The 26,834-nt window shown below is 38.4% G+C and overlaps 1 protein-coding gene across 3 annotated transcripts in view; it reads right to left on the bottom strand.

The window, feature by feature from the left end:
- Positions 1 to 1,167: 1,167 nt before the first annotated feature.
- The window catches only part of WAC (WW domain containing adaptor with coiled-coil), a 61,339-nt gene continuing 35,672 nt past the window's right edge, over positions 1,168 to 26,834 (bottom strand). Inside the window, exons 8-14 of one of the 3 annotated variants that reach the window (XM_082046545.1) lie at positions 23,840 to 24,085; positions 21,697 to 21,819; positions 20,591 to 20,739; positions 14,764 to 14,882; positions 6,545 to 6,728; positions 5,021 to 5,148; positions 1,168 to 2,776 (exon numbers count right to left, since the gene is read on the bottom strand). In XM_082046545.1, coding sequence (XP_081902671.1) covers positions 2,707 to 2,776; positions 5,021 to 5,148; positions 6,545 to 6,728; positions 14,764 to 14,882; positions 20,591 to 20,739; positions 21,697 to 21,819; positions 23,840 to 24,085 — 1,019 coding nt within the window. In that variant the 3' untranslated portion in view covers positions 1,168 to 2,706. Of the gene's footprint in view, positions 2,777 to 5,020; positions 5,149 to 6,544; positions 6,732 to 14,763; positions 14,883 to 20,590; positions 20,740 to 21,696; positions 21,820 to 23,839; positions 24,086 to 26,834 lie in introns of all 3 variants that reach the window. The other 2 variants (XM_082046544.1, XM_082046546.1) reach the window with 2 other exon arrangements.

Raw genomic sequence — 26,834 nt, 5'->3', positions numbered from 1 at the left:
CGCCCCTCCCCTCAAGCAATACACAGAGGGTCAGTTTCTCATGTCACAGCACAGGGACTCCAGATCACACAGTAAGGCCAAAATTGCATTTGTCTTGTAGTGAAGCCATTTTGAAGGACATTAATCCAGACCCTGCCATTTGGTTAGTGTCCACTTCAGAGCAGTGCCTGCAACCCTCTTGCCCAATCTGGCTAATGCTAGTCAAAGTCTGGCAAGCAGTCCCTACTCAACAGACAGTCTCCATGGGATATATGTATATGCATGCACTTATTTATAAGAGGTTAAAGTAGCATGTTAATCCTTGTTACTCCCAAATTATCTTTGACCATTCAAACATTTTGCAAGTTTTCATGTGATAGACCAGTATTCTTTAGGCTAGAAGACAGACTCTTCTGTAAAACAATGAATAAGATGAACAGACAGCAGCTAAGCATATATGCAAATTCATTCAAACCAGAGGTTTAAAAAAATAATTCAAAATTATTTTCACAGAACAAAATTAACTTGTGAAGCTCATTGATACAGGATGTTATAAAGGGCAGTACAGGAACCAAATAAGGGAACTAAATAAGCTGGTGGAAACCAGGCTCAGCATACCTACCGAGACAGAAGCCGGCTACATCTCATCAAGTAACGAAACAGCAAAATATCTGAACTAAGGACAAGCACTGGCCAAAGATCACCGTAGGTCCAGCCATTTCACATGCTGTCACCCCACACTTGGGCAACCCCAGGCCCATGAGCACTACAAGAAATGGGACGTTTGGCAAATGTGAGTCTCGGGAAACCTTCTGTCATTTGGCCTTGGGTCTCTAAAAATGCAGAAATGATGTCTGTTACAATTAACTCATTCAAGATTATTCTATTACCAGTTTATGCACAAAACCAAACATTTGCATTATATGAAACACAACATCACATTCTGGATTGAAAAGTAAGCAACAATTACAAATTCATCCATCCTGATTTATGTTTTGTTTTGTTGTTGTTAGTTACTTCCACTTGTTCCATTTGTTACGACAGAGCATTCAGGTTCCACTTACTAAATATTGCGTTTAAAAATCAGTCTGAGCCCACTCAACACGAGACAAGGCAAAATCAAGTAATGTTTCTGGTGCTGAAAGACAGTATTTTGTAGGAACAAAACATGTAGCATCACCTTTATCATTAAGTTTGTTTTTTTCAATCCATCACCTACAATCTTTCTTAACAGGCTACTGTAACATATACACCTCTGCAAATATTAAACTAGTACTGCCATCACTATTTTTGTTGGTTTTAAGCAAAGAAAAAGTCACGTTTATTTTGTAGTAGCAATAGTTTCTTTTTTATTTTTAATATACTTTAGGAAACAATATACAAAGCTGAGCTTTGCCACCATTTTCAAACGGTGGGTTGCTCCAATTACACAAATTCAGCGTTTTGTGATGGTTAAGAACAGCAGTCAGCACCAGACTTAAACAGTTAGCTACAACACAAACATCCTTCAAAATGAAATGTCATAATATCAAGACAGGTAAACCAGGAGTTAACATATGACAACTGTTGGGGAGGTGTCTTAAATCATTCTTGTTGAATTTTATATTTCATTAAATATTTTATACACATTTTCCTGTTTACAAGTTTTAAACAAGACCTCCCTTGAGGAATTATTTAAGTACAAAAATGTTCAACAAGAACAGTTCTAATAAAGAGTCCCCAAACAGACCAAATTTTAATGTGTTGACCAAAGGAAATGAAAACCAGTGTTTCTTTGTTTTAACATGTTTATTACAACAGATACAATTCACATCTGACTAGCTTTTTTTTTTTCCTCTTTCCCCTCCCACAACCATGTTAACATGTTCATTGGGCTATTTCCTTATATTTGAGCAAGTAATGTACTTTCAGCACACATGCCCAGCAGTACTATAAGTCCATTCTTACAGGGTGCAAATGGAAATACGTTTCAATAATTTATACAAACAAGTGGGTTATGCTCAATCACTGCAATTTTAAGCTACTGTACACAGGAATGAAAAGATTATAGAAAAAGTGCCATAGCAACAGTGCCTTAAGAAAAGAGAAAATCAGAAGCATTAAAAAACTGATAAAATCAGATTTAGGATTTCACGGGGGAATGGAACACAGAAAATGAAAAACATTTCTCTGTATACAGAAATGGAGAAGCACTGCTCTTGATTCGGTGCAAGTGTGGAACAGTTGTTTCACGATATTTTGTACATTACCCAAATTGTTGCAGCCTTAGACACAGATCGCCTGGCGCTTGCATTGAATTTTAGGAAACGCAAGATTTCTGAATGATAAATTAACTAAAAAAAAAAAAAAAAAAAGAAAAAAAAAAAAAGAAAGCTAATTTTGCAGACAGGTTTACATGTAAAAGGCTAGGTATTTAGCCACCTCAGCATTGATTAGTTTTGGATGTCTAAGCTCTGATACACATGGCTTCCCATGGCTTCACTCTACAAAACATATTTACAACGTGAAGAATACATCTACAAGAAATCTACATTTCAAGGGTTTTACAAATCATTCTTGTATCTTTCCCCTGAATTTGACTCCCTCCTGTCCCCTTCCCCATGTCAACTTTTTTTCTGCCCAGCTCAACGGTCCAAAGTCTACTCAAATGCAGCTCAAAAGTGTTAAGACTGGGCATCAGTTTAATAGTTCCTGTACTCAAAACCATGTGCAATTGTTTACAACTTTTCACACCATGAAGGAATTTTGATTCTTTAGCTTTTCAAGTTCTTTAATTTGTTGTCTCAAAAATAGTATCCTGCAAGAGAAAAGAATTAAATTAGTATAAACATTTCCATTATACAGAAATTAATATCTACACAAGTACTTCTACAATCTCAGCAAATGATGCCAAACTCCTTAGATCTATCTATATATTTCAAATATTTTAAATGAATGCCCAACCTGTTCAATCATCTATGAGCACTGCACGAGGATGCATGGAGACCTACAGTATTTGATTACTTAGTTCAGAAAAATCAAGTTGCTGTATTTCATTTTGACGAATACACAGTTATATTTAAGCCTGCTCTTCACTTGAATTTAACTCCTAGAAAAAGCTGGGCACTAGTAGAGTATGCCGAGTAACTAAATATTCTGATGCATCATGCAGTTCTCCAGACTGTACAACAACCCAAAGCACTCATACATATTTTTCAAACAAGGAAGTTTTCTCCTAGGCGCAACACTTACTTTCTAGTATTTGGCTCTGTGGCTGGTATAGTAACAGTTTACTCTACAGGCAGTCTCTAGCTATGGTAAGCTCCAATCTCAAAACATCTCATCATTAAAAGACACCTACAGGGAAAAAAGCTGCTAACTACATCTGGCTTATAAATGAATTACATTGCTAGCAATTCTCTTATCAAGTTTTCCTTTTTCTACTGAATTGATATAAACTACTGTTGTGATTAATGACCATTTGGTTTCCATGTTGTTTCGCAGACTTTAAGGAATATTTTGTAACAACTTTTCATGATGCTGAAGTATAATGCAAGCATGTGAATAAATAAAGAAAATATTCAAGGAAAGTTAAGTTTCATATAAACATTCTATAAAGTCTGAAGCATCTTTAATAGATGTGGAAAATGCATCACTTCAAGAGACTTTTGTAGAACACTTTTCAAGTATGTGCCCAATTCAGTAAATTTTCTACTGAAAAGTAGGTGGAAAAACTATTAGGATAGACATGCTGAAAAAAACATTAAACTTAAGAAGTGCAGGCGTATGAAACAAGGAAAGTGCCTTTCCACATGCTGTCAGTTATGGTTTAAATAATATACTTGCTTTGCCCAGAGATAAAGTTCCCTCTTACAATGAATTTTAAAAAGTATTTTAAAAGTATAGAAATAATATCATTATTCAAACATACTGGCTTTGATAATTCCACCCTTTGCAAAAGTTTCCCCCACCAACTTGTTACTTATGCCATATATTCCACATCTTTGGGATTGCAGCAAAAATAAGAGATACATGTTATCATAGATTCCAAGTCATAATAATCATTATCCAATGACAGCTTAATGATACACAGCGTACAAGGAACGAAGTGCTATTTAGTGAGCTGAACAATGACATGTGACATGTTATTTCAGATCAAATGTGCACCCAGAGACCGAAACGAAGCCTCAGGAGGTTTTATTTCATCTGTAAGAAAGCCAGTAGTTCATTAAATATTCTACAGAAACTATAGGTTATGTAATGAAGTTATGAAATAAGTTTTCAGAAAGAATGGACATTAGATTCTGTATTAGGAAAGACTTACAAATATACTATAGCCTACTTCTGACTACAAGGAGTTTTACTAACTGCCAACAGGGAAGAGCATTTCACTACACGTGAAAAGTTTCAGCATATACTGTACGACTAAACTTTTAAATCTTGCATAAGAGTCTTGAACAATGTGGCTGTGTTTTGCTTCAGTGATACACAAGACACCCTCTATCACTGACTGAAGCAGCAGAAGTCTACTTTACTATAATCCGTGTCTCAGTAAAGAACCCCAATATCTTCTCAGACTACCTAAGTAACAAACATTATTTATTCCTTAGCTTGTGATATCAACAAGACCTCTTCAAACTTGTTCTGGCTTTAGACCTAACAAATGTCTCATGCAAACTGTAGATGTTTAAGACCAGCATAAACCGTATAAATGTGTACCTATGTGATCTATGCATCATGTATGGACAGATATTTTAGAAGTATGCTAAACTAGTGAGAATTAATCAGTTTTTCCTAATGGACTAATGTATCTAGAAACATATTTCTTTTCTGTCCAAGTGAAAACAGAGAAGTTGTCTATCTGGTTCTACTCACTGGAGACCAAAAGGTATCTGTGTAGGGAACAGGTAGAAAGTACACATGGAAGACAACTCACAAACCTGGCAAGTATTGGCATGAAGTCATCAGTAAATATAGCTCACACAAAACAATGCCAGAACAGGAATTCTAATACCACCTTGAAAATGACAATTTCGAAAATAAACACAGAACAGACACTTACCTTTGCTCACGCAAAGTTGCTTGAATTTCACATACTCGAACTAAAGATCTTAAATTCTTTAATTCAGTACAAATTTCTGACATATGGACACTTCCCATGTTATGGGCTTCCTCTCGTAATCTTGATGCCTGCAACAGTTACACATAAAGGTTAGGATTTTGAGTCGTGCATCGGAAACAACTGGCTGTAGCCAGAGGATTGCTGGACAAGCGTGTCTTGAAACAGCAAAGCTCTCTAACTTCAAAAGTGAATACTATATCAGAAGTACATTAAATTATCTACAAAAGCCCGTCTAGAAACAGAAATGAACAACACTGGCTGCCAAGAGGTTTTCTAATGCAGGCCCATGCTAAGGCAGGGATGACTGAGATTTCCTTGATCCTAACCAATGTCTACCAAACCATCTTGAAAAGATAGTGCACGACAGGACTCCAAGTTTCCGAAGTAATTTGTTCAAGTAGTTGATTGTCTCCATCTACTATTTTAATGGCAGACTTAAATTTCCCATCTAAATTAAGCCTTAGTGACAAAAATAATTGAACGCCATCTTCTTTCCAGCTACAGAAAAAAAACTTTGCAACCCTTTTCAGGTGTTCTCTTCCAAACAAACCTTATAATTTTATTAGAGATATTTTAATATCCCCACTTGGTCAGGTGGAGACAAGCACAAATGTAAATGTAGAAGGCATGACCTATCCCAAATTCCTGCATTTCTTGAAGTCTTTTCACTGAACTGGATGTACAGGTCCCTAAGACTCCTCAACAGCACCAAGGAGACAAGCATAACTACTCTGAGGTCCTGTGTATCAGGCTGCGATTACGAAAAAGGACTTCTTGCAAGTGGCACACTGGAAAAAAATTATTGTTTCAAATAAATCTTTCCCTGCAGTATTACTGTTTAGCAAAGTTATTCCCTGCTGTACTGGGTCTGGCTGGGATGGAGTTAGTGTTAGACTCAACCGACATGGTTCCTTTGAGTAATACATTCCAAGCAGCTGACATGCATCTAGTTTTCCTGTATTACCACAACAGGATAGGTTTCATGCAGTTAGTTATAAAATATGGATGGCAATTCAACTGGATTTCCAATTATGTAGAAATAGGGCAAATTCAGTCCGAGCCCTCTACATCATCTTAAAAACTGGGTACAACAAACAAGGCAGAGATCCTTTTTCACTGCGTAGAGCTAAATGTGGAGCAGTCTCAAATACTTTAACTCCATCACCTAATTCATAACATTTTCGACATAACAAAAACACCATTATTATAAAAATCTGTTGAAAATTTTTTTTTTTTTGGTAAATTTCAACAAGACTTTGGGAGTAAGATTTATGAGGATAGCTATTAATCTGAGAGAATTTCAAAAGCACTGGTACTTTAAGTGAGACTGAAAATACTCGAAGTGCTAAATGGGTATTTTTTTTAATACTTTTAATTTGTAGAAAAAGCAACTTGCGTAAGAAAACCAGATTTTAAGCTATATGTTTTGCACCCTCACGGGAAGCAAAGCACAGGTGTACTCACCTGCTTTTCTGCATGATCCGCAGGCCAGCCTTGAACATGCTTTATAAGATTTTCATTAAAGTGTGCTGCTAGCGTAGGTGTTAATGAACAAGTGGGTCGTACAGATGTATTCTGCGGTGCAGGTGTTGAATTTGATGCACTAGTGCTAGAGGTATGATTTGGACCTGGTGATGGGCTTCTTTGACTACTAGAAGAATTAAAAAAAAAAAAAAAAGACATTTAAAACCATATGTAAACCAAAAGAAAAATAAACACGTCAAATTCATTGTTTCCAGCCACCAAAATACATAAAGCCTTTAAACCACAAGTAAATACTTCTGGTAGACCAAACACGCCACTTTTCCAGAAACCTCTTACTTGTATGGGAGCTGTTTGAGTGCTACAATATAATGGTTTTGGTGGCTTTTTGTTTTGTTGGGTTTTGTTTGATTTTTAACTTTAATAGCTACTCCAGAGCTGTAAGCTGTGTCTATGTTTTAGTGTTGGATATGGAATATATACATGTATGTTTTTCCTTCAACAAGCTGTAAACCTAAGATTTTCAATAATGATGTACCAGATGCAACCAAGCAGGTTTATTCAACAGAATATAGGCAAGTCACATAATACTTGCCTGATGTCCTGATCTAAAAATAGAGCCATATGAGGAATGTAATCATTTTCTAATGCCAGAACACAAACACCTAGGTGACTTTGTGATACTGTACATCCCCACTTAAAGCATTCAAGAGAACAGAAGTACCACAGGAGCAGTATGTTTGTAGCTACCACCCTGACTGCTTTACTGGAACACATTCACACTGCTGTTTTTCTCGTTGATGTGGTAACCTGTAGCTGGAGAACAGATGCATGGAGACATGTTCAGCTGATATGTATACTGTAAGAAGAATCAAAAACTGTGCCTTGGACAAAGCCTTTCACTGCCCTCTTTCAGATCTCGATATGCAAGGCAAACACATTTACACTATCTGAACACTACACCGATACACAGCTTTTCCAATTCTACTTTGCAACTCTAAGTCTTGGTCAAAAACTTTTCTATTTCTTACAAAAAAACCTCTCATGTTGATCTCAAAATAGCAGTCTTTTGCCATTCACAGTGCCCAAGATTATGTTATCTACCAAGTATTCTAGCCATTGCAACATGGGGTTTTTGTGTTTTGTTTGTTTTAAATTGCATTCCTCTAATAATTACCCTCTCACTTCACATTACAAGACATTTTTCCTCTCTACCTCACAATGTTCCTCATGTACAGGAGGGGCCTTCTTAAGAATACCATCTCTTTACAAAAGCCTATTCCTGCTGCAATGCCTAAAACAGGTGGGTACCACTTAGGCAAATCTTTGGTAAACGGGTATGACTGACTAGTTCACAAAGACTCTTGTACTCACAATTTGCAAATACTCATCCTCCACCTTACATTTGGACAGTAAGCTCTCTAGGTAAAGAAGCAGGGTTTCTTTGTTTCACTTGTAACACTTCTCTCAATAAAGCTATGTTTGATAACCTTAACACCTAACATCAAGCCCAACAAGCTACAGAAGTTGCCCCAAAATATGTAAAAATCAGATACTTAAATTTACTTTTCCATGTATCCAGAAGCCCAGGTGTAAGGGCCAGCATGAACACCACACTCTCGTATTGTATGGATCCAACAACAACCTACACAGCTACCAGAGCTGCAGCAACACAGTTCTACTTGTAAGAGTTCACCACTGTTCTTCAACTTCTGTATTACCAGCCATAGGCAATGCCACTGCGACTTTCACCATTATCAACACTGCTATTTGGTATATCATTGTTATCAAACAAAGGATCAGAATGTGGGGGGTTCTCTTCTCCTTGCAAGCACTGCTGTCCAGGTGATCTCATCTTCTAGGAAGCCAGAACTTGTACTGGGAGGGGTCTGTAACCCATGGTGGGCAACCTTAGAAGCTGATGTTTCAGCACATGCCCTTTTCTACTCCCCCATCCCTTGCAAAAACAAGGCCTTTATGCTCTTACTGCCCTTCCCAGCATCCATTCAATCTCCACCCCACACACACTCACTGAAAGGGGCTCCATTCTTCTATTTTGCAAGGAGAAGGTGGGAGCAGCACTAGTTACAGCAGATGAACATGGACAGATCAGGATGAAACAGTCTGCTCTGTCCTCTCCACCCTTGTAACAGTAGAGGAAGGAAGCAGTAACCTTGAGCAGGACAAAAGAACATCACTAGCACCATAGCAGTGATGGTACCTCACAGTTACAATGTTCTTTGGCACTACACATACTGAGAAATAGTAGTACTAATTATCTAAGTACGTACCATTACTCATAAGATTATGTTTACCATCACTCTCTCATTGGCAGCAGCTGTTCAACACAGGCGATAATTTCAGTCTGTTTCTTAAAACTTTCTTACTACTTGCCTGCGAGTGATATAAAGTAATATGAAGAAAAAACAAATTTGAGAGGAATCTTAATTCATCACCTTACTTAAGCCCTTGAGGACTGAAAACATACTAGCACGATGAAACTATCCTTGCAGTCCAATGCCCAGCCATTTATCTTAATCACTCACACTTGCAAAGAATTAGAACAGGTTTCCCAACAGCCAACAAATTAGGTAGAGCACACTATTCTGCAACATCAAAGGCTTTAATCTCATTCTTTTTGGTACCCTCAAAGTTGTTTAAAACCTTAGAATATATATTAAAAAAAAAATATGCAGAAAGAATTTGATTTCAGGCAGCAGAAATTGTAAAAGGGAATAGATGATGTAACTGGGGGGGGAAGTATTATTTGGGGTTTGTGCTCTGTAGTCTCCTCAGGAATTGGCTCAACTACTTCAAAACCACTTACAAGTGCAAACGCTTAACTGTAGAAGCGTTCAGTTGCTTAGGAAAAAGTGGCATTTGGATTCTGAAGCTGGAGTTGAAAATAGCCAAGAATGTGAAGGGCAATAAGGGCTGTACATCAGAAGTAAACAAAAGATTAAAGAACAAGTGGGTTGTCCCTCTACATGGCAAAGGGACCTAGAGAAAAAGGACATGAAAAAGGCCAGAACACTCAGCAAGATTTTTTGCCTGGGCTATTCCAGGTATCGTCCACCATCAGGCCTCCCACATGCTCAAGCACATCAGCAGTCAGTGCAAGAGAAGTATTATCTACAGCAGAGGAAGAAGTTAGAGCAGTTAACCCAACCGGACGTGTGTCCACAGAACCAGAGGGCACACACCCAAGGGTCATCAGGAGCTGGCCAGTGTAACTCAGATGCTGCATCACCTTGCAGCAGCATAGTGAGCAGAGGAAAAAAAGCAAACATTAAAGCAATCTTCTAGAAGCACAAGGAGGACCACCTGGTCAACCAGCTGGCCAGTTGACCTTAATCTCTGGGGAAGTTATAGAGCAAGTCCTCCTGGGAGGGGTTCTAGCTACATGGAAGACTAAAAAGCAAAATAAAAGAGCTAGCACAGATTTACCACAGGTAAATTATGCCTGACCCAACCTCCCCAACTTCTGTGATTAGATGACCAGCTCAGAGAATAAGGGGAAAGCAGCAATGTTGTTTACTTTGACTGCAGCAAGGCCTGCAACATCATCTCCCATAATATTCTTACAGACGAACTGTTCACTTCTCCAGTCCGTATTTCAGGTGTAAGGTGAGTAAGAGACAGAACTGCTGGACTCAAAGGTTACAGCCAGGAGTACAAAGACCAATTAAAAGCCAGTGACTAGTGCTGAGCTTCACTGATTAATACTGGGGCCAATACTGTTTAACTTTTATTAAAAAACTTGGATCGTGGCCCACAATGCACCTTCAGTGAATTTAGAGATGACACCTACTTGGGGGGAGCAGTCAATATGCTGGAGGGTAGGAAGTTATTCAGAAGGACTTGAAAAGGACCTGAGGATCCTGGTGGACAATTTAAAACACGGGTCAGCAATGTATTCCTGTGGCAAAGCAGGCCAAGCACACACTGGGCTGTGTTAGCAAGAGTGTGGCTGAAGAAAGCAATTCCTCCCCTCTCTTCAGAGCTTATGAGATCCATAGCACCTGGAACACTGTGTAGTGGGGAGCCCAAAACCAGCCAAAAATTAGGACTGCCACAGCAAAGGAATCCAGCAGAGGACCACACAGATAATGAGGGGGCTGAAGCACATGCTGTGTCAGGAGAAGCCAAAAGTTCAGTCTGGAAAAGAGAAGGCTAAGGAAGGGGGTTGAAGGTGGTTCTTACTCTTTTTAACTAGCTATGGGAAGAGCAGAGAGCCAGGCTCTTTTCAGAGATGCACACTGATAGGACAAGAGGCAGAGACACCAGTTGCAACATGGGAAGTTCTAATTAGGCATAAGCAAAAAAAATTTCACTGTCCAGGTAGTCTAACATTAGAAGAAGATGCTCAGACATATATAAAAAAAAAAACACCTAAACAACACCCTTAGCAATTCAAACTTACCAGTCCTACTTTGAGTTGGGACTTAAACTAGATCACAATTAGAAGTCCGTTCCAACCTGAATTATTCTGTTTCTATGTATTCACACAGCATCTGCATACCAATAACGCTGAGCAAGGCTACATGTGTTAACTAAGTAGAATTGAGGCATCACCTTCAACGCTTATTTACTTGTTAGTTCTAATAGGAGTGAAGTGCCCCTATGACTTGCCTTCTCTCCATTTACCAACCTGACTTCACTGGCTCCTACTTCATCAGTCAAAAAAAAAAAAAAAAAAAAAAAATCACTAACATATCACAAACACTTCAGGAAAACAAATAATATCTGTGGGTTTCTCAAAAACAAAGTCCTAGTACTGCTGTTAGCAGCAGGGGGAGCTACGAATGCAGCAATGACAGTTCCAAACTACTGCTGTATTTTTAAAGGCTTCAGTAAAGCCAAACAGAGCCTTAGCTGCTGGCTGAGTTAAAGACTGACTATGCCACAGGTAACGGAATGCTTCCAGAGAGGCAAAACCATCTGTATGAGAAGAAGATGGTTCTGAAATACAGTACTACAAGCTACAAAATCTTACAACCTACCGAAAATGGAAGGAAATGCCTCCCCCTCCAGCAATTTTGCATTTTCTAAGGTAAAGGAAAAATATTCCCAGTCCTTTCTGGAAATAAAGAGATACCAGCAACCTGATCATACTATTAATTATGGAAGCACTAATTTGCTTCCATTTTTAAAGCAGCCGTAATTTGTGGTGTGTCTTTGGAATTATCTCTTAGACATCCAAAAGAAACAAACGCATGACCACATGATACAAGTCACAATACCTTTGATATCAGCCTACACATTCTGCTCTATCTGTGCACTGTCTCCTCCTCAAACACAGGACCATGGCACCTGCACAACCCCTCTGCTTCAGCAGCACAGTTCCTGGGACAAACTCAGCTTCTCCAGCAAAATGCTGATGGCAAGCAGAGCAATGGTTTGCAGAGTGCCAGTACGTCCATAAAGGGAACTCAATGTGGGCAAGGGTTATGCCAAAGTACAAAGTCCTATAACCCAAAGGGAGGGTGGGCTATGGATTAGCAGTCCAAATGCCCACTAGGATCACTTCACACGGACTCCAGGTCACGGTGAATGTTTCCAAGAGCAAGACTATACTAGTCAAGATTTCCTATGAGGAAAGGGTGATCAGCAAAGGACAAAAGGGTCTGTGACTGAGTGCCGTTCCCCAAAAATTCACTGCTCCTTATAAAAAGGTATAGTTCCCTTAAAATTAAAAAGGTTTAGCCAGTTGACAAGTACAATTTTACTTTTGGTACTGTAATTCAGGAAAGATTTTAACAGCACCATCCATAACTATTAGAGACTAGAGGTGGGACACTATGTCCTTATTCTATCCATGGAGGAAAATGAGTTGTATGTTATACTGCCAAAGACTAGAATGTAGTGTCTGTAAGATACCAAATGCTAAAGACTCTAAAACTTCTTACTTGCTCCTGTTTTTACCCTCAAACTGACCCATACCACAGTGTCTCCAGTAAAGCCAGTCACTGGGACAGGACTGCCGAGCAAACAAATAAACAAAAACCCAAACACAAAACAATCTCCTCATCCCCACAAAAACAGCAAAAACCAACACAGATTTGGAAATCTATAAGTGAGTGCACTGATGATATGTAATCAAAGGTTCCCTTTGTTATTAATCCCATCAGCACAGATAAAAGGATCTCACGATTTTATGATCTGGAAAGCACCACCATATAGCTTCAGGGTATGCAGTCAAGGAAAGAGTCCTGGGGTTTTTTGCTGTTGTTGGGTGTGTGTTTTGGTGTTCGGGGTTTTTTTGTCTTTTTTTTTTCTTTTCAAATATCATATCACACACCTTATCCAACCACTCTAAAATCCAGCTTTTAAGAACTGCAACACCTTGTAGATTCACAGGAATCCACTGCAATGATGCACTTTTTAAAAAGTCAACCTGCAATCTCCTCCTGCCACAGTTTTAGACCATGACTCACTCCAGCAGAAAAGGATCTTATGACAGATCACAGCATCACAGTATGTTTGGGATTGCAAGGGACCTCAGAAGATCATTTAGAAGTTTCTTCTCAAATTTAAGTGGAACATCTTGTGTTCCAGCTTGATCCCATTACCCCTTGTCCTATCATTGTTTGCCACCGAGAAGAGCCTGGCTCCGTCCTCATGGCACTCACCTTTTATATATTTATAGACATTAATAAGGTCCCCCCTTAGTCTCCTCTTCTCCAAACTAAAGAAAACCAGCTCCCTCAGCCTTTTTTCATAAGGGCGGCCAGAACTGGACACAATACTCCAGATGGGGTCTCACCAGGGCGGAGTAGAGGGGAAGGAGAACCTCTCTTGATCTACTAACCATCCCCCTTCTAATACACCCCAGGATGCCACTGGCCTTCCTGGCCACAAGGGCACAGTGTTGGCTCATGGTCATCCTGTTGTCCACCAGGACCCCCAGGTCCCTTTCCCCTACACTGCTTTCTAGTAGTCCCCAGCCTATACAGGAACCTGGGGTTGTTCCTGCCCAGATGCAGGACTCTACACTTTCCCTTGTTAAATTTCATCAGGTTATTCCCCACCTAACTCTCCAGCCTGTCCAGGTCTCTGGATGGCAGCACAGCCTTCTGGTGTGTCAGCCACTCCTCCCAGCTTAGTGTCATCAGCAAACTTGCTGATAGTACACTCAATTCCCTCGTCCAAATCGTTAATGAATATATTGAATAATATTGGCCCCAGTACTGACCCCTGAGGCACTCCACTAGATACTGGCCTCCAACTAGACTCCGCTCCATTGACTGGCTTCTCTCCTTAAGCCAGTTTGCAATCCACCTCACTGCTCTATTGTCCAGACCACACCTCCTCAACTTAGCAACTAGGATGCTATGGGAGACCATGTCAAACGCTTTGCTGAAGTCAAGGTAGACCACATTCACCGCTCTGGCATCACCCATCCACCTTGTTACATTCTCATAAAAGGCTATGAGGTTGGTCAAGCATGACCTACCCTTGGTAAAGCCATGCTGACTGCCCCTAATAACCCTCTTATCCTTGATATGCCTTGAGATCTTTGGTTATAGCCCCTGAAACCAATATGACCAAGTGCACACCATTCTACACAATGAAAAGCTGATCTTCCGAAAAGAAAAAATTCAGAAAAGATACAGATCCTAACCTCACCTTGTACATCAATGGATAAATGTTCACATCACGCAATATCTGAATAGGCTGCAATGTTGACAAAAGAGTCTGGCCAAGGAAAAGCATTTATGAAACTTACTTCATTTTTTAATGTTTTTCATTACAGCAGCAAAATCACCTGACAGACAAAAGTTCTTACTAATTTAAAAATCATATTACACTGCAGTAAGACACCACAAACATCTAACACTAAGCAAGTCACGGAGAGTTAAAGCATTTAATCCCATAACTGCACAGAAAGAAACAAAACCTCCAAACTCAGAAATCACAATACAAGGAAGTACTTGTAAAATTGACTCCAGAGTGACGGAGCAGAAATACGAATTCTATTTTCCTTCTGTGAACAGAACTCGAGTGGTGGTCCTAAAATGGAGAATCTACCACATTAGCTCTGTAGCAAAGATATTGAGCTCCATCCTCTCAGTAGCAGCAGAGCTAAGTCATATGTTCAGTAAATAGGCCCAAGAAGAACCCATAGATTGCAATACACAGAACAGACATCAGATCCAGAGCAAAACCAGAAGAAAGCACAGAGAAGTATTTCAAAATACCTTGAGCGCTGAAGGCTTCGTGGAGAGGCAGGTTCGTGACCTGCCTGCTTGTCAGCTATTACCGGCTGCTGAGGTGCCGCCTGTGACACTGGTCCTTGTTTAACACCTGGAGTAGCAACCTGGAAAGTTCAAAACTTCATTAAGATTTCTTCCACAGTAAATACCAAGTGTAAGAATCAGAGGAAAATATGGATATTACAAGACCAGTGGGTTTTTTTGAGACAAGGTCTTCTGTTGACAGAATTTTTATACTCTTCACAGGGTGTTTTTTTTAAAAATCATTTCTAGTTCCATAACTGTTTTAACTAAAATACAAAGAGTACTTAAGAGGTATAACAGAAGCAAATTTAGATCCATCTGACTTGTCAAAACCTTGCAAGTTTATTAGGTAAAATAGTTCAACCCAATTTCTTTTTGATCACACCTACTTGAAAATACATTACACAGTGTCAAAAGCAGAATTATGTCATAGTCATATCAGAAATGAAAAAAAATCTGAAGCATATTTATCAGTCTGTGACTTCCTCCTTTTAACTGTTCTCTCAGTTCTAAAGCAAAGGATAATGAAAAAAAAGTCACCAGTAGCTTTTTGCTTTTCCTTTGCAGTACACATTCACATTAAAGACTTTAAGACACCAGCAGTGAGATACAGTCTTTTTTTCTGTTAATTCCTGAACTATAATAGGATGAAAAGTTTAGTAATATACTAGCGCCTAAATTACAGTAAATGGAGTTCAAGATGCATTTTTTGTCCCATACTCTGCATACTTCTGTCCCTTTTAAAGTACATACAAGGGAGGAAACGGTTCCAAAATTTATCCTCCGTTCTAGAAAATCAAGCTAACAATTTAAAGAAAGAAGGAGGAAAGAAAAATGTTTTCTAGGGATCCATACAGACAAAAAATATAAATCAGGCAGCCTGTCTGGCATGTGCTCACATCAAACTGGTGTCAATTACTAACTAGTGGTCATCTGAACCTCCAGAAATTCTCAGTTTCAGAGACAGACTCCAGTGTAACAAACCAGACGGCAAGTCAGACAGTATCTGCTCAAGTAAACTCAAGACATAACTTAATTTATTTAAATACACAGGAAATCTTTATGCAATCTCAAACCTACATATATGTCTGCAAGGAAAAGCCACCTTTAAAAATTATCATCAAAAGCCAAAAAAAGTCTGAAAAGTACATGAAAAGGTCATGGTTCTGAAAAGATAAAGCAAGATCACTGTAAGATCACTCAGTGTGTTGAAATCAACAGAATTATACAGTTAAGGGGGCAAAACAGTAGCAGCTCATAAATTGATTTATGAAAAGACTACCTACATATCTTTATGAAACGTATGACATCAAGAACTTTGCTATTAATGCCTGAGTTTTGCTCATCTTGTGAGCAGATATAACCATCAAGGCTGTTCAAACAGAAGTAACAATTTCAAAAGGAAAGTTTATCAGAGATAATACAATCACCTTTGGATCTGAACTAGAAACTAACCAGCTCCTTGGCTGGTAAAAATAAAACCAAAAATGGATTGTAAAGAAGAACTGAGATTTGTTACCTAAACGAGCCACAAAAACTCCTAACTATTCCCTGTTTTCCAAGTGTTTCAAAGACTGTAAGTGTACTACGAACAGAAAAATAACAAGGGCTAAATCTAAAAAACAAATTCATAAGCAGCATTCTCACTAGGCTTGACAGGTCTGTATAATATGCTTTACACAGTTATTTTGCAGAAATTCCCAACAGTTTCTGACCATACAACACAGGCACAGCTAAACAGCAAAATGCAATGTCTCGGATGCCAGAGTCTGCATCACCTGAGCTGCCACGTGTGTGCAGCACATCTCCAGGCACACCTACCAGCACAGGCACATTCCTGCAGTCCCAAGAAACAAGCCTGACTGCGCGACGGCACCACACTGTTCCCAGAGCCAGCCAAGGACCTCGGCACTTGGCACTGGCTCTGCTCACAGGGTGCCAGTTCAGCTTTGTCTGTGCCTGCTGCACAGAGGCACCCAAAAGCAACCAGCCTGTGCTGTGAAACCAAACGTGTCCTGGCACAGCACCACACCTGGACTGTGCATAATGTACCTCATACTCTTAGAACTGGAGAAACTAATCTGACTGACATATCCAAAGGAGTACTAAAACAGACAAGCTCACATTGGAACTATCACCACTTAAGTTCTCATCTCAATCCCATCTTACAGAATTGTATTATGTAAATAGATGAACTATCAAGCAAGTTCTTTACCTGATGAACTGGAAAGGTATCTGCTGCTGAACCAGAATTTGTTACTTCTGGGACTAACGTACAAACAATTTATGTTCATATTTAAACAGCCCTTTTAGCACCAGATTTGAGAAACACCCAAAAAACTATAAAACAAAACAAAATCCTGCTGTCAAGCATTACTATTAATTCTGTTTAGCTGCTCTGTGAAGCTACTCAAGGTACCTAGAAAAGAGAAAGCATTTATGGTTATGATATCCTAGTGTAGTAAGAGTTATAACTTCCTCACAGAGGGATGAGAGTAAAAACATGCCAATGTATATAATAATTCACAGAACTCCATCAGGACTAATAGAACAGTATTCTGAAGCAAAGACATTATAGCTTAGAATGTGTAACTCAGAAATTTACTACGCTTAACACTTTGATTGCAATCCTATTGTATGTGTTTGAAAAATAAGCCACGTGCAATCTCACCTCACTGTCATGCCATTTTAAGGAAAAATGGGTTAAAATATAGTCATTTCAAAATGTGTCACACTATGTTCATCAAAATATAGATATCATCACTTTCGGAAAATCTCCTGTATTTGTATAAATAAAACACACCCTGTTTCGAAAATTACAGAGGTGACACCCTGCACGCCAAGTCTCTAACTACAGGTAATCACAAAGCCCTGCATGTAAGTGGAGATTCTCATATCAAATAAAGCATAAACCAATGAACACTTTTTTGGTTGTTCTTTTTGGAGGAGTGGCAACCTTGCTCTAGTTACAACTTACACTAAACTCAAACCAACTCTTCCCAAACCTGCATTTAGCCTTGAAGTTTTTTGCTTCTACTGAAAACCTGAGGGAAGGCTTATGTGTTCAAAAGCATATTCAATTATACAGACAAGACAGACTGGCCCTACTTTCCCCATGTGCTCAGCAGTGGTGAGGCTGCACCCTGAATCCTGTGTTCAGTTCTGGGCCCCTCACTACAGGAAAGACATTGAGGTGCTGGATGGAGTCCAGAGGAGGGTGATGAAGCTGCTGAGGGGCCTGGAGCACAAGTCTGATGAGGAGTGGCTGAGGGGACTGGGGCTGTTCAGCCTGGAGAAAAGGAGGCTGAGGGGAGACCTTATCAATGTCTACAACTACCTGAAAGGAGGTTGTAGCATGGAGGGTGTTGGTTTCTATCTCAAGTAACAAGTGATAGGATGAGAGGAAATGGCCTCAAGTTGTGCCAGGGGAGGTTTAGATTGGGTATCAGGAAAAATTTCTTTGCAGAAACAGTTGTGAAGCACCATCCCTGGAGGTGTTCAGAAGACATATAGGTGAGGCTTTCAGGGATATGGTTTAGTGCTAGCATTAGGTATGGTTGGACTCGATGATCTTAAGGGTCTCTTCCAATCAAAATTATACTACAATTCTATTTCAGTACTTGGCTTGCCTTCACTTTCTCTTAAGGGATAGTTTACTACCACACCACCTACTTCATAGGTATAATGCTGGCCTTTATACTGAGTGAAAGGCAGTGGGTTTCTCTGCACAGTTCTAGGAAAACATCTCTAGCAGGATGATAAATATTAAGAATAATATTATAAAGCAAGGATAAATGTCTGGGATGGAGGGGAAGCAAGGGCAGGGGGAAATCCTGCAGAGCTGCCCTTCATTCAAGTTCTCTTTCAAAAAACACACTAGATAAAGAAGATCCCAAAGGATAAAGCTTTTCCAGTGTTTTTAATGTAGCTGATAATCAGAACTTCATTTATAAAGTAGATCCAGATCTCTGGGTTGTGGAGACCAGAACAGATCAACTTCCAGTTACTGCCAGTAAACAGGAAGATTCTCTTTCATATTCTAGGATTTTAAAGTGTCAGACATCTCCCTTCTTGGTTCAAGTTTGTTGTTTGATAATTTTATTACTTGTCACTTAGCTAAGGGATGCGACCACATAGATTCAGGATGCACTCCAAGGGCAGAAACAAAGACAACAAGCAGGATTAGTATACACATGAGGTTTTCACAATTCACAGTACCACTGTCAATCACAGCAAACTGGGAGAATCACTTGGTTTTCTTTGTACTCATGAAAAAAATTCAAATGTAAGACAATGATGCATTTAGACTAGAATGAGGAATGCAGCCTGTCCTCCTGAAGATAAAAGCATTTCTTAAAGGCCTTTAAGACAGAAGAGGCTATCTTCCAAGCAGAAAATTGAAAGAAAGATACCTCAGTTAGCTAAGCAAGGTGGGGGACAGCAGGGATTTTACCAAAAAAATCAAGACTGATCTCACCCCAAAATCTAGAGCCATGCTTTTTAAACTGATAAGATACTACATACACTGAGCAACATACTGATAGAATGGGTTAAAATCTGAGGGTCTCAAACTTCAAAGGAACATCTGTACAATGAAGAGACAGGACAAGCTCCCATTGCATGAAAACAGCAAACCTCTAGGAGAGGTCTAAATCCTCTTCAGATTTCCATTTTTCACAGACAGAACAACACTGTAAACTGCTATTTTTTTTTTTTCAACTAAAATCCTCTTCAATCTTCCATTTTTTCACAGCCAGAATACTGTAAATTGCTATTTTTTTAAACTTGCCTAAAAGGCACAAGTGTTATGACCTACAGCTCTACCCCTCACTACAAAACTATCTCAAACGTAAAAGGTTACTTTCCACCAGAGGGTGTAAATCAATAGCCCTGCCTTCAGTCCCCTTTAGTAACAAAATTCTCTGTCATAATAGGTCCTTTAACCCATTTCCTCCCTTGCTCTATAGCATGTATCACAAGTCTTTAAACAAGGAAAAAGAACAATCCTTAAGGGGAAGTTCATCTTGAGTGCCTCTAGTTAGACCTACTGTCCTCACCTGTACACAGCAAAACACTATCTCTGATCTGCTGGACGGAGCAGGTAGATAGACAGATAATCACAGCTTCAACCGTATTTATTCCTCAATATCACTGCTTGTAGGATATGGAACACTGAGCTCAGATCCCACAGAAGACCTTTTTCCTACTTTCCTACTCTATTTTCATCCTTAGGAAGAACCACAGGGGCTTATTTGTTAGCTTCAATTCATGCTTCCTAGTCCCTGATCCAATTAAGGAATTCTGAATGAATGAGGGTGAGGAGATGGGAAGGTAAAGGGACATAATGTTACTGACCTTGTAAACACATAGAATACTTCTAGGTCAAATTTGAGACTACATCAAGTCAACTTCCCCAAGAATTTCCCATTCCCTTTCATGGGCTGAAGTCTAGAGAACTGTATGAGCTGCTGCCTTTGGAGTCGTTTTTTGTTTCCATTTAAGTATGTTAAACTACTGATCTCTTGGTAATATCTCTAGACAGCATCTGAAGCAAGCACAAGATTTTCTTCAAAAACAGAGAAGTGTACTAGAATTCCATGTTAGAGCAGTACTGCAAAAATACAACCAAGGAGTTGCTTCCAGTTGCTTCTGTTTCTACTGGGCAAGATAACATACATATTTTCTGATCCTGTAAATAACTACTAGCACACAGATGTATGGCAGCAATATTTAACGTTACCTGTAATGGTTTCTTCCTACAATGTGGCATAAATCAAAAGGAGCTTACCTTTTGTTGTGATGATACCGGTGGCGTAGTCATCAAAGGTTTAAGTGGAACGGTGTTAGTCTGAGGCGTGCTTATTCTTGGAGATACATATGATCTTGGTGATGAGGCATCGGATGTTAAAGACATTGGGGACTGATTAGATGGCTGAGCTGTAAAGAAAAAAAAGTAAGATTGTTTTTAATAAAACCATATCCTATCTTAAATGTGACTTAGATTTTCTTTTGGTACTTTTGAGTAGGCTGTATTAGGTAACATACAAAATACATTCACCTTGAGACAGTTGGAAGGTGAACAACTGGAACACTCAAATGTTCATCAACAATCCTAGCTAAAGAATTCTGTTTTCCCCAAACCCTCCACTTCTAAAACTTAAAGGGGAGGAGAGACAGAGAGAGAAGCAGCTATTATGCAATGCTTATTACATTAAGAGACTATATTAGTTTCATTTGCAATTCCTATTTTAGAGCACTTAATTTAACTGAAAGAATGCATGAACAGTTTATCTAGAAACCCATTCTAGGCATCTACCAACAGTCTCCCACTCATGTTTTAATTACTGGCTAAAAATTAGCATTGTGCTGCTTACCTACTCAATAACATAACTGCATTTATGGTTTTGGTTTCCAGTTTTATTTAGTTACAAACCATAATGTATTGAAGACACCTGAAGGACTATCTTGCCTGGAAGCTGAAAAATACTATTTACAGAAGACTACCAAAAAACCCCCACCAGATAAACTAAATTTCTTTTAAGAAGAGTCACAGTAGCACAGTATTACAGGACAAGTGCTCAACCAAGGAAGAGTTGTGTTTTATACTGAACATGAAAAGACATCTAATAAAGGTTCAGAATAAATTCAAAATGTCTCACAGATTTCAGAAAGAAACTACCAAAAGGTGAGACAGAGAAGCACATTTACTTAGTTGAGTGTCAGCTTCCTGCTCCCCAAGTAACAATTTCTTACCCTATCTTTGGAAAAAGAAGTCATTCGACATCCTCCACACCAGGTGTCCAAACACATGGCAAGACACAGCTTTCAATTGTATCAGCCTTTATAAAATGCAACGTAACCATTTTACATAAGTGAAAAGGAGACTCTGAATACCTTGCGTAGACAGTTGTGCAGCTTGAGAAATTAGGGAAGTGATATTGAAAGCAGATGGTCCAGCAGTAAGAATTTTATGGAGTATAGACTGCAGAGAGGCTTGTGTCACAGCTGCTGTTAGAACTAAAAACAAACATTCTTTTTTACTGACAACTGAACATCACTTTAAACTGTTCAAACTGGCTAAATACATTTAAGCCACATTTTCTTTCTGGTTTTGCTCCCTTATCCACAAAAGACCAAAGTGCCACTTGAACTACTTTTCAATTACTTAAATTCAACTCATGAATGCTTGGCATGTCTAACCAAGTCCTTTATTTAGTAGTTTTATCTTTGAGATATACACTAAAAATTCTTTTAGAAAATAGCTTTAGGTCTTCAGCTTGACCTTATGGATTAATACTAATTCTTGTAAACAGAAGGAGAACATTTGTTCAATTTTTTATTGCAGCAAGCAGAATGTGTAGGGTTTTTTAAAATAACAATATTTTTTTTAAAAAAAGCAAAAAAAGCAGCATCACTTTAACTCACTAAAAGAGATCGGGGGGAAGGGGTGAAGACTTCAAGGGAAAAGATGTTTCAAGTTAAAAATCCAGATACTCAGTGTTTCTTCTTAAAAAAAACCCAGAACAAAACCACCTTATTTGTTCTGGGTTTAGCTGTCCCATCTCTCCTCCTCCAGTAAAAAAATTAATAATTTTCAACTAGTCGTTTTAAAACTGCACTATGCAGGAAGAACATCTTACAGTAGGAGCAGATGAGACCCAGCTTCTGAACTCAGCTTTTTAAAAAGGTCTCTGGGCGCTGAGAGATATTTCCTGAACATACACTGCCCATGCACAGTTTTAAAAAACTGACTCACCAGCACAAACACAGACTAACTGCATCGTGTGCACAGCGAGGGCCGTCCTGCTGCGCAACGTGAAGTCACTCTGCCACCAGAACACTACTAAACACACTTGTTCCGAGACAGACCCAGCTGCTGCTCAGACATGGCAAAAGGAAACGACTGTGAACTTCAATTGGCAGCTTTCTAATAAAATACAATTGGAGTTTTGATGGGAACTTTCATTCTTTTAACCATGATACTCCTACTTTTATAGTTCAACCTAGTGCACTAGTTTTAAAAGCTTCTCCCTGCACAGGAAAAAAAAACCAATAACCTACTCATCTATTAGTATTCAATGAAGCCATAATATTTGCCAATTAAAAGGAAGTCAATTGACAGCTTTTCCTTTTAAATAATCATAGCGTACAAAATTGTACAATTTTAAATAATTTTACTATTTTGATTTTCATGGTTTGCACATTTAAAATGTTAATTAACTCTGGGCACTACATGTAAATGTTTTTCTTCTTATTTAAATCAGTGATCAGTGCACAAGAAGTTCAAAGCAGCAAACAAAAATTCCCACAACACTTTCTTCATCAGTAACCTGCCACATTCAGACACCACATTAGATAAAATTACATTCAAAGCGCATCAACTCTACCTATTCTTACAGCAAACAGCACTATAGCTAGTTCTAAAATTTCTTCTAATAAACTAGACCAATGGGGCAAAAATCTAAGTGATACACTGATTTTGCATACAAAATTTATCTTGCTAGCAAAATTACTGATATGCTGTCTTTATTCAGAGAGGCTAACATGTTCTGCTAAAAAAAAGATGATAGGCAACAATATTTAAAGAATCCCTAGAAGTTTCAGTATTTGCAAACACATGATTAGAATAGCAGCACAAACTACACAAAACAACACTGCACAAAACAAAAGAACAAAAAGCTCTAACTAAATTTTGGGCAACAGATGAATGCTGATACAGCAATTAAGTCACCAGTCTCAATTAGACCGCTCACATACATCAGCATTTATTAGCCTAACAACTTTAAATGTTACTTGGCTAATTTTAAAAGGTTTAACAGGAAAAAACAAAAAAAAAAAAAAAAAAAAAAAAAAAAAAAAAAAACAAAGAACACCACACCACCAAAACCCCAAACAAATAAAAACAAGCCCACTTTATCTAGGGATTCATTTATTCACTTTTCATTTAAAGTAAGGCTTGAATTTACTACAGCTTAGTATCCAGTACTGTAATAATGTGTGTAAATAAGAGATTACATCAACTGTAAAGAATCCTTACCTTCATTGATTTTGGATATATCTACGCTAGAATTATTAAGCTGCAAGGTGGCTTGCAGAGCAGGCAGCAGCTGTCGAAGGAGATTTGGGTCCTGAAGTAACGGAGGAATTGGTGATTGCGGGACAGGTGAGACAGGAACTGTAGGAGCAGATGAAGCAGGCGCAGAAGCTGGATTCAGTCCAGAAGCAGAAGATGTAGAAGGAGTTGTGCAAGAATGGGATACAGACTTGTCCACAGACGCAGACTCTGAACAGAAGACAGACAGTAATTTTCATTTTCCCCAATATAACCTGACAACCTCTCACTAGTACAATATTCATATTAAATTCAGAAGATCAAATGCTTAACTACTTTTATAAGGAAATAAAAGCATTACTATAACAAAAATGGAAGATATTTGATATCTAGTGTAACTTACGCTATTGGACTGAAAGCTGTCAGTATTACAAACAGATTTTTTTTTCCCAAAACATTTAGGACAAATGTGGGTCAAAAATTCCTCAGTGATTTTTTTCTTTTACTGTGCATATACTCATATCTTGTGTTTTCACTCAGGAGCCTGATCTTTCTTTCAGAAATATACTACAAACAAAAACCTTACAGCCCATGGACTTTACAGATAGGCTAATATATCAAATTTGATGGGAGAGTATAAGCCATGCTTCATTTACTCAGAAAACAGCCTACAAGAAGCTACAAAATAAACACCAAGTCTATCATCCACAACCTAGCTACACTGCTCAGGATTCAGACAGGCTAATGAGCTGCACTAGAAATGTAAAACAAGAGCTGTTAATATCCCCACAGTAGACTAGAAAAACATCTGAAAATGTATCTGCCCATAATCAGTCTCAAACTTGTCAGCTTCTCCTGAAGCATCAAGACCTATGCCCTTTATTTATTGATCTCATTTTAGCAACTATCAACACTTATTATCAACAGAAATGCTTAGGACTTAAATTCAATTATACTGTATGGCATTTTTTCCTAATTAATTTGAGTTATTTAATTAATTTTAAATTTGACTTCTAGTTAACGTGATAGTTTCTCTTCTCCTCCATTCCAGTATTGTGAGAAATTCCTGCACTGAAATTATTTCCACTTACTACAGGTGTACCATCAGTCACCTCAAATATCCTTCCTTTATGAAGCCTGGACCATCATATTTCAATTTTAGTTTCCCATTCTCTCATTCCTGTTAAACCCCATCAGAGATCCTGGCCCCAAATTCAGTCCAGACCAATGTCTCTATAGCACCAAACAGCCTGGACGAAGAGTGGGAAGATGGACACGGATCCAAGATCTCACCCAGGATGTTTGCCTACAATATCAAAGACCTGGATTTTAAATTCACCTCAAACTGGGCAGAGAATGTCAGCCTGGATATTCCACATTTCAGGCAAAAATCCAAATGAAAGCTAAAATAACTAGCTGGGAAATTATTTTACTCCAAAGGTGTTTGTTGGGGAGGGGGGTGGGGGGTGGTGGTGTTTGCTTTTGCTTTGTGGGTTTGTTCTGGTTTTGTTGTTGGGTTTTAGGTGTTTTGTGTGTGTGTGTGTGTGTGTGTGTGTTTGTTCTTCTCTCTCCTTCAGAGAGATGGTCAAGGTACGAAGAAGTTGACTTTTAGGAAAAAAGAAAAATGAAGAGGTCTTGTGGGTTTTTTGTTTTTGTTTGTTTTGTTTTTTAATGTAAGAATAATAAAATGTTACAAAATCTCTAAAAGCTTCTGCTTTGTGACAGCCTTAATTGCAACTTTTAAGACTAATTGGAGAAAAACCCTAAAAAATAATTACTTAAGTGAGTATCAATACATAAACAAATTCAGATTAGAAATCTCAGTGAAAAGAAAGGGGAATTTTGCTTCCATGCAGTTACCGTAGAAATAGTTCACAACAGGTCACAAATACTCCAAAAAAACTTTTCCAGTCAAGCAGTTGAGAAATTTAAACCAGAAAAAAAATGCTGAAGAATCCAAATTTGACAGCTTGCAAGGCTGTAACAGCAATATTTTGGTGTTTCAGGCAAACTTCTAAAAAAAGAGGCAGCCTTATCTAGTCACAAGCTCCTTAGACAAGGGGTTTGCTTTCAAGATATCTGTAAAGCGACCTGGTCATTTGGCCAGGAGTTTTCATAAGAAAAACTTATGGAGGAACAAGAAGCGTTAAAGACTGAAGACAGAAAAAAAGTAGTTACAAATTATTTTTTATGTTTTTCAGTAACATGTGACTAGGACAGCAGATTAGTTATTAGCCCCCCTTAAAACAATGTCACTAGTACAAGTCTTTGTTATAGAAGTGTTACACACAAAATCTTACATTATGATGTTCAGAGTAAACTTATTAAGACAACTGCACGTCAGACATGAAACAAACAAGAATCTTATCATACTAAACAAAAACATGCAAAGTTTAAACTGAACTTGGATCTGTCACAGTCCGAATAAGGAAAACGAGATACACTGACAGACAAAAGCAAGGGAATTAAGCACACTCAGGCATGTTAATACTTCTATGTACAAGTCTCCTACCCTGTGGTTTTGAGAACCTTACAACAACTCCCAAACAAACCCAACAAAACATCCTCATTTAAAAACAAACAAAACAGAAAAAACAACAACAAAAACCAACCAAACAAACCAACAAAAAACCCTATGCAACTGCCAGTAATAATTTTGAAATATATTTAATATAGTCAGGCTTGTCTTCACAGTTAGATTGAGTTATTTTAAGTAAAGAAGCAACACATTACTATATTATTAATGTACTTAAGCAATACCTGAGCTTCAAACCACACCAAAACAGCTGGAAGCATTTTTCACCCATGATGCAGTTCTGAACACAAAATAAACTGAATCAAAGGCAAACTTGAGCTAACAAGACACACCATAAGACTACTTGTGGGTATTTGCTCTTTTCTTGAATAAAATGAATCAAAATATGTTACACAAAACCATTGAATTCCAAGAGGTAAGAGTAGGTTAGTTTGGGGGACTTCC

Source organism: Streptopelia decaocto, assembly GCF_964273445.1.
Source record: "Streptopelia decaocto genome assembly, chromosome: 2".
Lineage (NCBI taxonomy): Eukaryota > Metazoa > Chordata > Aves > Columbiformes > Columbidae > Streptopelia > Streptopelia decaocto.
Note: the sequence above shows the minus strand (reverse complement) of the source record. Positions and strands in the feature narration are given on the sequence as shown.